The following is a 17,766-nucleotide window of genomic DNA, read 5'->3' on the forward strand; positions in this document are numbered from 1 at the left end:
CCTTGGCATATAACAAAAAGGCTTGTGACTCAAGAGAAACCGCTCTCTTAGAGGAAAAAAGGGGAAATATTATCTCGTGTCTTCAATTGATATCAAGTTCATCAATAATACATGACAACAAAGTTGAGAAATCTAAAACAATTGCATATTTTAATAGAAATTTCATACAATTGTATTATACAAATTGAATACAAAAACAATTTAGAAATACTCTCATTGGGTTGATCAAGAGAGTTAAATAGAGAGAAAACAAGAAAAAAAACAGAAAGCATCACCGTACACCAATGATGCAACGCAATTCCACATGTACATCCCATTAATGGGAGCCTAGATGATTGGGTGGCTTATACACAGTGATAATACGTGATCGAAATTCACTTACTAACTCTCCCACTCATCATCATACGTACCATACACTCTCATACAAAAATGATGATTCATTCATACACATACATAAAAATTGGACGATAGTAAAAACAAGCCCAACATGCTTCTTTCCATCACCAGGTTATTCCAGGAAATTCATCAGGGGAAGAATAAGAATTGAAATCATTGCATGGTAGCAGTGACTAGTTTCTATTAAACTCGAAATTTCTCTTCAAAGTCCAAGTACTTTGATAAATGGGAATTCCAATCTGTATATTCAGGGAATCCTAAGCAGATAACTTCACTGAATGATTTCCCCTATAAGAGAGCGGTAGAGAAAACAGTATATCAATTACCTGTTCGTAAAAATGTGCAGTACATTTATGCTAATACCTAGAAAAAGTGACAATTACAGTGCCAGATACGTAAGAGCTTATAAATAGCTCAATTCAAAGGTTTTACTCTCTGCAGGTTGATACACTGCGCTAGCCTCCGGGAGCATTGCCCAGTTGCTACTTGTATTTAATGTAGATGGACTTCCACTGGTGAGGCACAATCCGGAGGTGCAAAGGTCTGGGTTTTCAACAGCTCATGTCCCCAGTTCAGCTCCATCACAGTTTTAGGATGTAGTCCTGTGCTTCCCATGTTTTCTCTTTGTTGTCACTCCCTTGTAGATCAAGAGTGTATAGTGCTGCGTAGGTTGCTAAGCTGGAGTAATTGAACCATGGAGTCACTTTCTATTGTAGTTCTTTCAACCAGGGGTTGTGGTGTTGTGACCTCCCGGGTACACTTCAGTCTGCCTGCACCCAGTCCCATGGGGTCACCTATTGTAGGTCTTTCATAGAGGGGTTGTGGTGTTGTGGTCTCCCACATATGCTTTCAGTCTGCCTGCGCCCAGTGGGGTCACACTGCTTTGCTGTCCTTCCTGCTTCCGGAGACCAGTGTCCCCCAGTTTACCCAGTTTACCCGGGTTTATGGCTGCCAGGCTTTCGGATGTTTTAACTTCTCAGCAGGGAATTGTGAAGGCCCTAGGGCTGCGTCACTGTATGTAGTGCACCAGGCAGTCTGACGCCTTATCTCAGATGGTGCCGTTCCACGTGGACCACAGCATGTCTTCCATGTGGTCCGGCAACATCCAGCTCTGTGCGTGCTGTTGTAGCTCCCGTCAGATATGGAAATAAAGTTTATATGCAGACTGTTTGTTCTGCGAGGGCTCCTCTGCTTTCCAAGTAATCGGCTTATAGTTTCACTTCATATCTGTCCCCGAGTCAGTACGGCATTCTCATTATGCGGCAGACCTTCCGTTCTGGGATACACACAATGTTAGTTGTGTGATTCGAATTCCTCAAATATCCTTGGCTTTTCCAGCGACTATTCTTCCATTTCGCTCCAGGTTTTATGGCACACAACAGGATCATTTTACCAATAGGATTGTGTTGGTGCCGGAGCGATGCAGAGACCACCATTTCTTCACGCTGCTCAACACGCTGCCCCGAATGTGAGTTTTTAAATAATCTTAATAACGTAAGGAATTGTTTTGATGATTTTCTATCTTGATGATTATATATGTAAAGTGTAGTTTGTTGTCCTCTTTTATATTGTATTGTGCTGTATATGTAAAAGGCTTAATTATATTAGCCAAAAGCATTAATAAAAAATAAAAAAATAAAAAGGACAATATTTTCATGGATTAGGGTTAAAATTAATTAGTGCCACCAAAGTGAGTAAGCCCCAACTCAAGGAGGGATATTTGGGGATTCTCCCCTCAGTCAGAAATAATGGGTCAAAATATAAAACATTTTGAGAAAAATGGGGTAAGAATCTGTAAAATTAAAACATTGGTTTTATAAAATAATACATAAAAAACATTCAATAGATGCCAGGTCACCAACAGCACACAGGAGTATTTCACAACATTTCCATGATGCCGACCCACAAAATATGTGGCAGCATTGCCACTGTAAAGAACACATTTCTTACGTCTCAGTAATGTTGTTTCTGATGGACGACCCTTCCACAGATCCTCATCTTCGATATCTATGCCCCTGCGCAACTGCTCTTTGGGGCTCCATCAGACGCTTCTAGGTGCCCGCACCGGACAGGACATCGGTCCAGCATAGAGGTGCTGAGACTCATGACTTCAGTTCTACCCTCTATACCCAGCACTCTGCCGCGGAGGGACTGCAGAACCAAGGTGTATTCGCTGTCTGTCGAGAGGAGCAGGTAGGGATGGTGATGAGGAATTTGTGGGAGGAATATCATCTGAAGAACAAATTACTTACCCCTGGTAATGTTCTTTCTACTGGATGTTCCTCCAACGGATTCCTCATCTTTGATATACTGATATCCTGCTTGCAGTCTTCTGAAACATTTTTGACAGCAGAGAGCGCTGTGCAGTGTCAAGTCGATGTCCCTCTGTTTGATGTCGACAATAGCACAAATAGCACGCACTGTGCCCGTTGCCTCTGTTCTAGTTTTTGTCCCCCTTCTGTACAGCTGATTTGGAGGATCAATAACCGAAATTGGCATTGAAAGAGAGAAGAATATAAAAAATGCACCCACAGTCAAGGGGTAGGCTGGGAGGCCGATGAGGTGTCCATGGGAGGAACATCCAACAGAAAGAACATTACCAGGGGAAAGTCATTTGCTCTTTTAATAGATTCCGTCCTCCCACGAATTCCTCATCTTTGATAGACTCCTATAGCAGTTTTATAAATAGAGGTGGTCCAGTGGATTTTGTTCTACAGATATAAACTGTGTAAAACAGCTTTCCCAAACCTAGCGTCCTGACCCGACCAAGGTGCCCAGACAGTAATGTTTTGAAAAGGTGTGTATCGAAGACCAAGTTGCAGCATTACAAACTGCTTTGGTACACATCTTTGCAGAGCCAAAGTGGTCGGCACGCCTCTGGTGGAATGTACCCTCAGATTCTCAGCGACATCTTTCCCAGCTATAGAATAACATTCTGAAATACACAGAATGACCCCACGTGTCAAGGTTTGCTTAGTCAACCGGCTATCATAAGCTGGATGCCTGGTAAGGAACTCTGGATCAGACAAGGCTGGTCTATATTTCTTAGAAAAATGCTTGTGGGCTGCTGGCCCGGAGCAGGGAGTCTTCCATAGCTCCACAAGGGGATTTTGTTTATGCCATTATGCAACGGAAGGACAGGTTCAAGGTTTGTGCCCTTGTCTAGAATGGCTGTCAAGTCACATTCCGTTATGTCACCGGATGGGGGACCCCAACCTAAAAGGCAAAAAGAGGAGGGGTACCTGTTTTAACGTCCCTAGTTCTACAGGTCAATCAGAAATAACAAAAAGCTCGAACTAGTAGACAAAGATAAGGATGACGGAATACACAAACAATTTTTAACTTGGTTTCAATTCCCAAGACTTTTTATTTTATTCAAGCAAATGCGCTACGTCTAAAAGCATATTAAACATTTCCTACAACACTATGGCCCATTCTATTTTTCATTCATTCACATTCATACTTCCATCGTCAGTCTCTCTTCAACAATTCATTCTTTGAAAAATGGTCTATATATAAAAGAACAGTCATACATCTGTTATATTTTTGTGAGGTTACAATTCATTATAGGACATCCCCATCAATTTGGGGTATCACAAAAGTCTGTGTTCTATTGTTCCCACAGCTCTCACGTCAACACGTGTTTCAGTTGCTCTCTGCGAGCATCAACACTAATACTCTCTCTGTACGGCAACCTTCTTCAGGACAAAACAACCCATTTTCAGGCACATATATTGACTTGGGCCACACCATCTCCTATCCAATGGAATCAGGAGGAGCAGGATATAGTGTTCTAATTCAGCACATCTTAATTGGAATCTGGAGGATGAGTTCATCCTTATCTTTGTCTACTAGTTCGAGCTTTTTGTTATTTCGGACCCCAACCTAAGGCATCAGTTACCTTTGTCATCATTTTCCTGTATCAAAAACACGAAAAGGAGGTAGAAGAGAAAGGAATCCCGTAATTGACCACCCGCATATAGGTCGACAACCTTTAATACTTCACAGCGAGATCAAATAGGCATCTTGTTGTTTTTCCACATAGGTAACCATAGGATCTGCCAAATTCCATTAAATTGACAGGCAGTTTTTAGAAAAAATATAAATACTTTTTATTGATAAGAAGAAAGTCCATCATAAAATAATATATGTTTGCAAAGACAATCAGCAATGATAAAAACAGAGCAAACATATATCAGTGCAACAACATAGATAGAACAACAAACAATCAGTCTAGGGTGTAGGGGGGCAGGGCAGGGTTCTTGTCCTCCAAACTTTGAGGATACTTTGTGCTCAAAGTGCCATAGTGCAAGTGCAAAGTATGCAATAATTTGAGCAAAACTCAAAACAAAAACACATTCTATGGTTCAATATTTCACACATACACCCTTCTCGACATACAATCATCATTTTCCTGTATGCCACATTAGAGTGGGCTTGAAGATATCCTTGTGCAAATTCTACCTTAGGAGAGGTGTCCAAGACACTTGCGTCATGCAGGGCAGACGCTAAATCAGATAGCCTTTATTCCGCCTCCTGAAATTCCTCAGGATGTCGAGGATGTTGTGGCATCGACAGTCCAAGTAGCGAGGATTTCACACCAGTCTTGGGCACTTAGGTGCACAAGGTGGTTGGTGAACCGAATCCCTACCGGCTTTGTCAGGGACGGTGGGCTTGTTGGTCTTTTTCCCAGAGGAAGAGAGAATGGGCAGGCCTGCTTTCTCAAAGACCTGCATCATTTTGATGCAACATTGTTCCGACTTCTCCACCTAGGTGGATTTTGATGGGAAACATACATGTCTTTCTGGAGAGGAGTCTATGGACAACTGCTTCCTCCTGTTCTTCTTCGATGAGAAAGAAGAGGAATGATGGGAGTCGCTCCTTGACTGAGATCTCTTACAGTGTTTCTTCTACCGATTATCGGCCGTGGAGCTTTTTTCGTTGTGTCTGTGCTTCGGAGGCGGCGTATTTGGGGACTTCGAAGACAAATTACATAGTGCCAATTTGGATGCTCTTTCCTTTAAGACTTTAGGTGCCATAACTTGACACGAGCCTCAATCCGCCATGATGTGGTCGGTACAGAGGCACTGCAGACAAAATGATATGTTATTCAGCGTAGTGACTAACGTACACCTAGCCCATAGTCCCCTTTCCTCCATACTGTATGGGCGCCCCTCGTGAAGGACGGGAAGTGGAACCTTTTTCACCAGAAAAAAAATGTCTTGCCTTTTAAATTAAGATGCGCGCAGGGTGGCGTGGCCCTGGGAGCATGCGCTCCCATGACTCCACCCACCAGCACCACTCCTCAGTCCCATTTGACACATCGACAATATTACAATTGCCTAATGATATAGGTTTATTAAGGGGGAGGATGGTGGGATGTATTGAGGAAAGGGGACTATGGTCTAGGAGTATGTTAGTCACTACGGTGAGTAACATATAATTACTTCTACATCCCGCCCCCTTTCCTCCATACTGTATGGAGAATTACAACTGAATGCATCCCTGGGGAGGAGAGTTGCCCCTCTAAGAGAACACATTTTTCAAAACTGCCTGGCCAAATGCTGCATCAGATCTGGCACTGCCATCCAAGCAGTAGGTTTGCAAAAGGCTGATGGGGAAGTCCAAGTAGCCGCCTTGCTGATCATCTGCCATGGAATGTGTCTCTGGAAGGCCACAGCTGTGGCCTTGGCTCTGATGGCATGGGTGTGCAAATTTGCAGACAAAGACCTGTGCTGCCCCTCATACGCCTCATTGATGGCCATCACCATCCACCTGGCTATTGAAGCATTGGAAGCTTGACAGTCTGGTTTAGACCCCCCAAAAGCGATGAACAATGCATCTAATTTACGGAAGCTCTTTGTCTTGTCCAGGTAAAATCTGAGTACGTCTGACGTCCAGACAGTGCAATAGCTTCTGAACCTCATCCTGTGGGTCTGTAAGTACTATCTCCTCATTAAGGTGAAACGATGACACGACCTTAGGGAGAAATGCAGGGTGCGTCCTGAGCACCACCTTGTTCTGGTGAAATGTGGTATATGGCTCTGAAGACACCAGCGCCTGTATCTCACTGATTCTGCACGCTGATGTAAGGCCAACTAGTAGAGCAGTCTTTATAGTAACCATCCTGATATCCGCTGACGCCATGGGCTGAAAGGGCTTGTGGGCCAGGGCGCACAGCACCACGTTAAGGTCACAGACCGGATGTAGATGCTTGACCGGTGGATACAATCTGGTCAGACCCGCCAAGTGCTTTTTGACCACCGGGTTGGAGAAGATGTTATCTCTGTAGTTCTTGTAGGCCCCTATGGCCACCAGATAAGTACAACAGGTGTCTACCTGCACACCAGAGTGAGCCCTATGCACAGAGAAGGATAACAGGTCGTCCAGTGAGTATGCCAAAGGATCTATCTTGTTTGCCTTGGCCCAGTGAAAGAACGTGGTCCATTTGCTTTTGTACTGACTCCTTGTGGCATCACTTCTTGCCCCCTGAATGATAGCCAGTTTGCCCTCTGACAGGCAGAGATGTTTCAGGGTGACTTGTTCAGGAACCACGCTGCCAGAGCTAACTTCTGCGGAGCGGGGTGAACCACTGTGCCTCCCTGTTAGTAGAGTAGGGGGCTGGACCCAACGAAAGGGGGACCAGAGGTTGATCCGAGAGTCGGAGGAGCTCTTGAGAACCAAGGTCTGGCTGGCCACCACGCTCTGTCAAGATGAGCCGAAGTCTCTGTGACTCATTTACCTTGCAGATGACCCTGTGCAGTATCGGAGTGGGGGGAAAGGTGTATGCACTCATGCCGTTCAACTGAATCCGCAACACGTCCCCCCAGAGAGCCCCTGCCTTGCCCCATCCCGGGCGCAAACTGGTGGCATCTCCTGTTGCTCTTGGCGGCGAATAGGTCCACCTGCGGGTGGCCCCACTTGATGAATATCTCCCTCTGGTAGTTGTCGACCCCCAGCCTGCTGAGTCTGTCTGCCTCCAAGTTGAATTCCCCAGCCATGTGGACTGCCGTTAAGATGTTGTTCGCCAGTGCCCACTCCCATATGTCGATTGACAGCCTGCAGAGAGGGGGAGAACTGGTACCTCCCTGCTCGTTGATGTAATACATACATGTAGAGCGGTCTAAACAGCAAACCGACCTGTTGCTGACCATGGGGAGGAACGCTTTGAGAGCAAGCCAGATGTCCATCTCGAGCCAGTTGATGTGTTCCAGTTGTTCTTGCCGTGACCAGACTCCATGCACAATGTGGTTGCCTAGGGTAGCCCCCCCCCCATCCCTCTAGGGATGAGTCTGTGGTAATGGTGATCGCCAGGGGTGGCTGCCTGAATGGCCTGCCCACTAACAGGTTGGCGTCTGCCCACAACCACGAAAGGTCCTGGTGAAGGTGTTGTGGTACGCTAATTGGAGCAGGCTTGGGAGCCTGTCTCCTGATTCCTAGCGGCTGAGAAATGCAGCTGCAGCCTCCCCAACTTGAGCCTTGTGTTTGGCACCGCCAAGAGGCATGTCAACATTATTCCGAATAGGTGCTGGTACCACCATGCCTAGGTTACAGGTCTGCTGAGAAAATGCCCTGTGGCCTTCTTGATGGCCGTGATCTTCTCCTCCGAGGGGAAGATCATTTCAATCCTCGTAGCCCAAATGAGCCCCAGGAATGTTAAGGACTGCGTGGGAAGTAGCTGCGACTTCCTGAGGTTGATGGAGAACCCCAAGTCGTATAGCATGTGCATAGATGTGGCAGCTGTGTGCTGGACTCCCTCGGTCGACTCCACTCGGACGAGCCAGTCGAGGTATGGATAAATGTGTTGGCCTTTAAGCCCTGGGGAGGACTCCTACAGCATTCATTAACCTTGTAAAGAACCTTGGAGCCGAACTGAGGACAAAAGGGAGGACATTGTATTGGAAATGAAAGCCCATGATCCTGAACCTGAGGAAGGAACGATGGGGCTCCCAAATCGGGACGTGCCGGTAGGCATCTTTCAGTTCCAGGGAGCACATCCAGTTTCCACTCACAGTGTCTCTGCAATGCGTGCCAGAGTAACCATCTTGAACCTTTGGAGGTGTAGGTAAAATTATAAGTTACTCACCGTAGTGACTAACGTACTCTTAGTTCGTAGTCCCCTTTACACCATAGTGCATGGACGTCCCTCCTAGGTACGGGAGACAGAACCCTTTTCACAAGAAAAAAAATCTTCTTCCCCTTTAAATTTAGAGACACGCGGGAGTGCGGCCCTGGAAGCATGCGCTCCCCTGACTTGCGTGGCCGTCCTGCTGATGTCCTGCCACGGGACATGTGTCTGGAATGCGACCACGTGGCCTTGGCCCTGATGGTGTGGGCATGCATCTTTGCCGGAAGTGGCTTGGGCTGACCCTCATAGGCCTCCTTAATGGCTGCAACCATCCATTTTGCTATGGAGGCCTCAGAAGCCTGGTATCCTGGCCTTGACCCACTGCAGGTGATGAACAGAGCCTCAGATTTGTGAAAGCTCCTGGTTCTGTCCAGCTAGAACTTTAGCACTTGCCTAACATCTAAACAGTGCAGGGCCCTCTGAGCATCGTCCTTGGGCTCTGCAAAGAAAGTAGGGAGTACTATCTCCTCATTTAGGTGAAACGCAGCGACCACTTTAGGTAAGAACGTGGGATGCGTTCGGAGGACCACTTTGTCCCTATGAAAGGTAGTGTATGGCTAAGAAAACATCAAAGCTTGGATCTCGCTGACATGACATGCAGACGTAAGACCCACCAAAAGAGCGGTCTTCATGGTGACTTGCCTGGTGTCCGCAGACGTCATTGGCTCAAAGGGTTTATGCACCACGGTGCCCAATACTATTTTGAGGTCCCACACAGGGCGTGGCCTCTTGATTGGCGGGTAGACCCTAGTGAGGCCCGTCAGATGTCTTTAACCACTGGATTGGCAGACAAGAAAACTTCCTCCTCCTAGTTCCGGTAGGCTCTGATGGCCGCCAGATAGGTGAGGCATGTGTCTATCTGCACTCCAGAGTGTGCGAGATGTGCTGAGAATGAAAGGACATCGTCCAGTCTTAGATTCGGCCCAGTGGCAAAACCTAGTTCACTTGCTTTTGTACTGGCTTCTAGTAGCATCACTCCTAGCACCCTGAATGATGTCGAGGTTAGCCTGCGAGAGGCGCAAATGCTACAGTGTGACCTGCTCAGGAACAATGCTGCGAGGGCTAACTTCTGAGGGGCGGGTAGATCACCGTGCCCCCCTGCTGCAACAGGTGATGAGCTGGGCCCTGTGGAAGTTGCATCGGAGGCTGGTCCGACAGGCTGAGGAGCTCCGAGAACCATGGCCTCTCGGGCCACCACAGAACTATCACAATGATGCCGAGGTGCCGGGACTCTCTTATCTTGCAGATCACCCTGTGCACCAGTGGAGTGGGAGGGAAGGCATAGGCGTTGATGCTGTTCCACTATATCTGAAGTGCATCGCACAGAGAGCCCAGACCCTGACCCTCCCAGGAGGCGAACTGGGGGCACTTCCTGTTGAACCAGATGGCAAAGAGGTCCACCTGAGGATTACCCCATCTGTTGACGATCTCCTGAAGGACCTGATAGTTCAATTGCCATTCGTAATTGTCCGCCCCCAGCCTGCTGAGCCTGTCCACCTCCAGGTTCGACTCCCCCGGAAGGTGGATCACTATCAGGTGAATGTCGTTCGCCAGGGCCCATTCCCAGATGTTGACCACAGGGTGCATAGAGGAGGGGACCTGGTGCCACCTTGCTTGTTGAGGGAGTACATGCTGGTGGAGTTGTCTGTCTGAATTAGGATCATTTGACCACTGATGAGCGGTAGGAAGGCCTCGAGAGCCAGCCAGGTGGCCTTCAGCCCCAGCTAATTCATATGGGCCTCCTGTTCCTGAAGGGACCAAACTCCATGGACGCTGTGGTTGTCCAGGGTAGCTCCCCAGCCCTTAAAGGACAAATCCGTGGTGATGGTAACCTGCAGTGCTGGTTGTCGGAAAAGCCTGCCTATCCTCAGGTTGCAGTCCGTGCTCCATCAGACTAGGACCTGGTGTAGGAAGGGAGGAACGTTGACGAGTTCCGCCTGTGAACCCGGCTCCTCATTCCATGAGGCTACAAAGTGCAGCTGTGATCTCCTCATTTTGAGTCTTGTGCATGCCGCCATGATACCAAAGCGGTGCTGGTACCACCATTTTGAGGTCACCTCTCTGCTGAGAAAATGACTTGTGGCCCTCCTGATGGCTGCAATCTTGTTCTCCGTGGGAAAAACTCTCTCGGATTTCGTATCCTAGATGAGGCCCAGGAACGTTAGACTATGTGTCGGTTTCAGCTGAGATTTCTTGAGATTGATGGAGAATCCAAAGTCGTGTAGCGTGTTTATGAGGGTGGAGGAGGTATGATGGCCCGACTCTGGGGATCTCGCCCTGACGAGCTAGTCATTCAGGTAAGGATAGACATGGTGACCTTGGGCCCTGAAAAGGGCTGCCACTGCATTCATAAGCCTGGTAAAGACCCTCGGAGCTGAATTGAGGCCAAAGGGTAGAACTTTGCATTGGAAATGGAAGCCCATGATCCTGAATCACTGGAAGGATCGATGGGGCTGCCAAATCAGGAGATGTAGGTAAGCGTTCTTCAGATCCAGGAAGCACATCCAGTCTCCCCTGCACAGTGTCTCTGCAATAAGCGCTGGGGTAACCATCTTGAACTTTTGAAGCAGGAGGGAAAGGTTCAGGGTGGAAAGGACCAACACAACTCTCAGGCCAGCCTGGTTCTTCTTGTGTATGGTGAAAATCCTGGAGTAGAAGCCCATACCCCGCTGGGAGGCTGGGACTTCTTCCACTGCCTGGCTCTCTACGATAGATTGAATTTCCGCCAACAGAGTTGCTGTCCGGAACTGTGGGAATGGAGGGGAGGGGAGATGAGAGGGTGGAACCGGTAGGCGGTACCCCATGGACACTAATGATGGGATCCAGGGATCCGCGAACTTTGCGCACCAATTTTGTGTGCATGGAAGGCAAGGCTGCCCACCACCAGAGACACGTGGACCCGAATGGGAGTGTCATGCCTTTTTTCCCTCTGAGGCTAAGGAGGGGGGCTAAAAATAGCCCTTATTCCCGCCTTGTGCTGTTTGCGGCGGCGTTGACTCGGAGAACAGTGCGGCTGTCTGGATCAACGTTCTTGGAAGCCCCCGGAACTCGCTGAAGGCCCGACCCTTGTCGGAACGCAGGTGCATTTGACTGTAGGTCTGGGGCTTAGACTTCATAAGGATGGATAAGGATTTTGCAGCCTGGGAACTGTTCTTCTTATCCAGTTCCTCGTCAGTGGTGGACTGAAAGAGGTTGCTACCCTCGAATGGAAGGTCCAATGTGCGCTCCTGGACGTCTGGGTTGACCTTAGTAGCCCGGAGCCAAGCCGTCCTTTTCATGTCCGTGGCAATGCAGATGGCTCGGACTGAGATGTCAATATGCGCCACTGTTGACTCCATGATTTCTTGAGCCACCATCTTTGCTTCTGCCAGCCCCGCCTTGAAGCGTGCCTGACTGTGCACCGGAAGTTCCAGAAGGAAGTCAGCTATTCCTGCCAAAGCATCTGGTTAACGGCTGCGAGCATGGCATCCGCATTCACCTGACGAAGGTGCAGTAAGGCGTTGGAATAGACTGTTCCATACGCCTACAAGCCCATGTCCTCCTTGCCTAGCAGAGCCAAGGATGAGGTGGCTGATGAAGACTGAGGCTTCTAGTATTTGGAAACTGCGGCAATCACTGAGGAGTGTCGTAGAGGGTGTGTCGTCAACAAGAGTGTAGCCACCTCCAACTTCCTGTACTTGGTGTTGGGTTGCCTGTTGGTGGGCTGCGCTGAATAGGGTTTCAGGCAACCCTTTTTGGCCAAGGCGATAACATCCTTCTGCATTGGAATCCCTGTTCTGGTTGCGGGGCGTAGATTGAGGACTTCAGCCAGGACCCCCACCTCAGTTTGTTCAACCTCGGGTTGCAGAAGCCCAAATTATTCCACCAAACCTGCAAGTCGATCATGGAAGGCCTTGGCGACTATGGCGTGTCAGGGTGGTCCTCGTCATCGGTGTTCACTAGGGTGTCCGACTGGTCTGGCGTCGGTGGAGGAGTACTGGGAGCCGTAGGCTGGGGTGTGGAGACCGGAGCCGCAGGCTGGTGTGCAACAGCCTGAACTGTAGGAGGCAGAGGAGCTGGAATCGAAGAACCCGGCGAGAGCAGCTGGGGCTGCACAAGGGCTTGAGGGACCGGAGCCATAGGAGGAATGACTATGGGTGCTGGCAGAGGGACGGGAGGTAGCATGTCCCTTATCACATCCCGAAGGATGGAGCCCATCTGAGGAGGCCTCATCAGTGTGAGGAACTTCTAAAAAAATGTTTACAAAAATTAAAAAACTGTTCTCGCAGACTGGTGGGGTGGCAGGTGGTATTGACGGAGTAGCAGGCGGCTGCTGGGGCCTGTGCGTACGCTGCCTGGCTAGTTGCAGGGGGTATCTGCCCTGCAACGTAGAAGGATAAGCGGTAGGCCACGTACCTGGTGAAGACCAGTCTCACCTGGACACTCTCCTACCTGATCCCCAAACGGGGTCGGTGTCGGATGAGCGACCAGCTTGTCTGGCATGGCGGCCATCTTGTCTAGCTGCATGCCATGTGCCTGCATCATGGTGCCCGGTTCACTGGGACCAGCCTCCACCTGGGCTCTTGGCAGTGGATTTTGAGGCCTACCCTGCACCTCACGATGAGACCTGGTAGGCATAATGCCCTCGGCTGAATCGCCGGTAATGCTGCGTACAGGTGCTCCCTCAGACATTTGTCCGGTGGTAGGGCGTAGCCCCTCGGGTGGACAGCCGGGCAAAGAACCTTGCAGTCCCTCAGCGCTGTCTCTGCAAGGATCTAGCGACCCCTTGGCCTGGCGGCCGGTAGCTGGATGAGACGGTACCTCCCGCTTGGACGTTTCCTAGGGAAGGAGTCGCCGTTGCGGGGTGCGATGGAAAAGAGCGGCCCTGTCTTGGGCCTTGGTCTGTACTTGATGAAGTTTGTCAAGTCCTCTGAAGGCGACTTATCGACGAGCTCCCTCCACCATGCTAATATGTTCTTCAAAGCTTGCGGTGTAAGTGCATTGCACGCATTACAGCCCTCCCAGCTGTGGTCGGGGCCAAGGGAGCGGAGGCACAGGGCGTGGGGCTCAGACGTGGGGAAGAGCCCCTTGCAGGCTGGACACCTGCTGAAGCCCAAGGACGTCGACATGCGCCGGGGTGCAGCGTGGCACCAGAGGACTGAGTACCTATTTAAAGATAAGAAGAAAGAGACGAAAAGACGGTATCCGCGGAAGAGTGTGTGGAATTAAAAGGCTGAAGCCAAACCCAGGAGCGCTGGTGAAAGCGGTCCATTCCCGTCGACGGTGAAAAGATTACTGGGGAGTTGCGCCGGTAGGCGGAGTCAGGGGAGCGCATGCACGCAGGGCCACACCAATGCGCACCCCTAAATTTAAAAGGAAAGAAGATTTTTTCTGGGGAAAAACTTTACATCTCCCATCCCTAGGAGGGACGCACATGCAGTATGGAGGGAAGGGGATGGGACGTAACGGTAGGTTTAAGGATGAAAGGTTTAGTACAATTCTCAGGCCACCTTGGTTCTTTTTCTGTATAGCGAAGACACAGGAATAGAAGCCCATGCCTCGCTGTGCGGCTGGAACCTCCTCCAGTGCCTGACTCGCCTTGCGCGAGCGGATCTCTGCCAGAAGAGTTGCTGTCCCAATCTGTGGGGAGGCGGTGGGGGGGGAGAGGAAATTGGGGTATCGGCAGGCGGAAGCCCGAGGAAACCACTGAGAGGATACATGGGTCCACAAACCTTGCCCGCCAGGAGTGAATGTGAAGGCCAAGCCTGCCCCTCACCGGACAACTGTGGATCTGGATGGCACAGTCACTGTTTCTTTCCTTCTGAGGCTGGTGCCTGCAAAGGGGACTGGAAGAACCCCTTGTTAGATGATTTGTGCTGCTTGCGCCAATGCTGGCTGGGTGACCTGTCCGGCTGAATTGAACGATGCTCCTGAAAGACCCTGACAGGGACTTAGCGGTTTGGGGGCTGTTTTTCTTTTTGTCGAGCTCCTCGTCTGTTGTTGAATTAAACAAGTCCCCCCAACCCCAAAGGGCAGGTCGAGGATGTGCTACTGCACATCAGGGTTACACATAGTCGCTTTGAGCCAAGCTGTCCTCATGTTGGTGGAGACACAAAAAGCCCTGCCTGCGGTGTCTATGTGTGCCACCATTGACTGCATGACATCCTGGGCCACTATCTTCACCTCTGGCAGACCCGCCTTGAAACTGGCTCGACTGTGTGCCGGAAGCTCAGGGAGGAAGTCTGCTATCTCGCGCCAAACCTTTTTATTAACCGCAGCAAGCATGGCGTCCGCATTGGCCTGTCTGAGGTGGAGTATGGCATTGGAATAGATCTTCTTCCCATATGCCTCCAAGAGCTTTTCCTCCATTCCGAGGAGGGCTGATGTAGGGGCAGACGTGGAGGCCTGAGGCTTAGAATACATGGATGCTACCGCTATAATGGAGGAATGCGGCTGCGGGTGCAATGACAGAGCTAGAGAATCCCCTTCTGCCTGCCTATACTTGCCATTGAGGCGCATATTGGTAGGCTGTGTGAAATGTAGCTTACCTAGCCTTTCTTGGCTTAAGCTTCGACATCTTTCTGCAAAGTTATGCTGGTCCTTGTGGTTGAGCGGATGGTTAGCACCTCTGCCAATAGCCCTGCCTCTGGTTGTTTAACCTGCGGCAGTGGGATACCCAGATACTCTGCAATGCCTGCCAGCCGCTCATGGAAGGCCCTAGCAGAGGAGGAAGTGTCCTAGTCCTGATCGTCGCCCGTGCCCCCCCACTGTGTCCTACAGGTCAGGTGCTGCCGGTGTAACGTCACTTTTTGCTATCTGTCAGAAAATCCTACCGATAGGAAAAAGTGATAGGGTAGGAAAATCTGACAGCCTGGCCTGTCATTTTTTCTACCTGTCACGAAATCCTACCGACAGCAGGCATTGGGTAACCCACCCAGGGGTAGGAAAAAGTGACGGGGTAGGAAAATCTGACAGCCTGGCCTGTAATTTTTTCCTACCCGTCAGAAAATCCTAGCGAGAGCAGGCATTGAGCAACCCACCCAAGGGTAGGAAAAAGTGACGGGGTAGTAAAATCTGACACCCTGACCTGTCATTTTTTCAGACCCGTCAGAAAATCCTATCGACAGCAGGCATTGGGCAACCCACCCAGGGGTAGGAAAAGGTGACGGGGTAGGAAAATCTGACAGCCTGACCTGTCATTTTTTCGGTATCCCTACATATTATCCCCACCAAAAATATTGCCGTACGTATGGTTGTTTGTCGTGCCATAGGCAATATTTTTGGTGCAGATAATTTTTGGAAGCGGGGTTTTGCGGGGGTGTCCCCCATACATTTAAAAATAATGCTGGGGTTTCGGGGGGTGACGCCCGCAGGGTCCATGGCTCAATATCACTGCAAAAGATATTTTTGTATCGTGATATTATTGGAACACATGGAACCATTTTTTCCTACCCGTCAGGAAATCCTACCTAGAGCAGGCATTTGCCCGTGTACCGGGAAAGTGGGGTAAGTGGAGTAAGAGGTTATGGAAACAATTCCTCTTTTTTCAGTTTGATGACATACCCAAGTGGATTGAAACTTTTTGGGTCACCGTACTGCCTCAAAGTGCATTTTTAAGGATGGCAGCTTGCGCAACCTCTATATGCCCCACCACTGCTTTGCTATTTTGATCATTAATATTGCGAAGACACAATACAAGGACATGCTTGTTGACGGCTATGAACTCAAACAATATTCAACTTAGAGATTTACCAACAGGTTGAGCTTTGTCTGCACCTTTTCTGGCAACATGTCACAACAGTACTTTACATATTGAAATGTCCATATCATTGGAAATGTTATGTTATAGGTACTTCTATAGCGAACCATCGCCAATGGAATTGGTCCCCAGGCGCTCTGGTGGATCTGTAAACAGGATGAGGGCGGGTAGGGTTAGTAGAGGAGGAGGGGAGTAGAAGAGTGGGAAAAGTGGTGTGCAGTTGGCAGCTTCAACTCGGTATACACCGACTGCTGGGCTTTGGTGCAAGTATCGAATCGGGTGAGGCCTTGTGTGCTGTAGGTTCGCTCTATGTGTTGTTGATGCGGTGTGGTAAAGTGCGTGGGGTTTGCTGGGATAGAAATGGTTTTGTGAGTGGGTTGAGTATGCAATAAATTGAGGGTTGGGTTAGTGGGATCTTTATCCTGGTCCAGGTACTTCTGGTTCCGTCTGGAAAAATGCCACAACCTCCGCACACATAGGGTACATATTTGTGGGAAATATTTACGCCCCTCCAATTTAAAAAAATTGACTAGCCGCCAATGGTGGAGCAGGCGATACTGGGCGAACAACGCCTGGATAAAGTCAGAAGCTTCAGTGAAGCATGTATCCCATTCCCTAGGACACAGGCCCCATCTAGGGGAGGGGGGCGGAAGAGGGGGCTTAGATCTTGGAACCTGCACCAACATGAAAGATTACTAGTTATCTTAGCCAGCACTTGTACAGCGCAACATTTGCCATTTTTTCCAGTCACTTGGCACGGACAGATTTCTCAAAAGGGCAATGGAAGGTTCTGCCCTAGCAAGATTAACCGTAGGGAAGACTTTAATACTGCTTCCCCAACACCATATACCAGATAGTATTGATTGCTGGCTCAAGGTAGCTGGGCTTTAGGCTTTTCACAACAGCTAGCTGTAGTGTTAGTAGCCAGTGGTTAAGAATACACCCATAACAAAGCATCAGATAGGACAGTGCCAGCACCAAAATTATTTCTCCGATGGGCAATGTTAACATTCGGGTGAAGACATTTTAAATTTGCCATGTGGAAAAGGAGAACAATGGTCCTCTGTTTTACTACCACTCACTTTCTGCAGGTAGTTTCCATCTCCTACCACTGGCCACTATAGAAAGTGCCAATGTGTGTACTCTCACATCCCCCAAAATAATTACAGAATGTACAACAAGTCAGGAAAAAGCAGGACACATCACAATTCCATACACCCGCCCTCCCCACATCTCTCCTCGTCAAGCTTAGCCACTTCGCGATCACCAGCTGCACAAATGCCATTGAATTTCCCCCAAAAGTCCCATCCTCTCTAAATGAACCCCCTCCAGTACGAGACGCTACAATCCCCCTGGTCACACACACCCTGACCGCCTAGTCCTTCCAAGTCACACCATAGCTATCTACACACCTTCATAACCCCCCCAACAATTCCCTTGATTACCTGTGAACTGATTCACCCATTACACACCTACTTGGTGCTGACAGCACGAGCGCCTCTAA

At 49.3% G+C, this 17,766-nt stretch overlaps 1 protein-coding gene across 5 annotated transcripts in view; it reads right to left on the reverse strand.

The window, feature by feature from the left end:
• PACS1 (phosphofurin acidic cluster sorting protein 1) overlaps window positions 1-17,766 on the reverse strand; it is a 2,791,059-nt gene that overhangs the window by 378,253 nt on the left and 2,395,040 nt on the right. The window contains exon 22 of one of the 5 annotated variants that reach the window (XM_069644892.1): window positions 147-684. The exons of the other annotated variants lie outside the window; for them this stretch is intronic. Coding sequence (XP_069500993.1) covers window positions 668-684 — 17 coding nt within the window. The 3' untranslated portion in view covers window positions 147-667. Of the gene's footprint in view, window positions 1-146; window positions 685-17,766 lie in introns of those variants that run through there. 5 annotated transcript variants of the gene reach the window in all.

This window comes from Ambystoma mexicanum, chromosome 2p (assembly GCF_040938575.1).
Source record: "Ambystoma mexicanum isolate Mex_15411 chromosome 2p, UKY_AmexF1_1, whole genome shotgun sequence".
NCBI lineage: Eukaryota > Metazoa > Chordata > Amphibia > Caudata > Ambystomatidae > Ambystoma > Ambystoma mexicanum.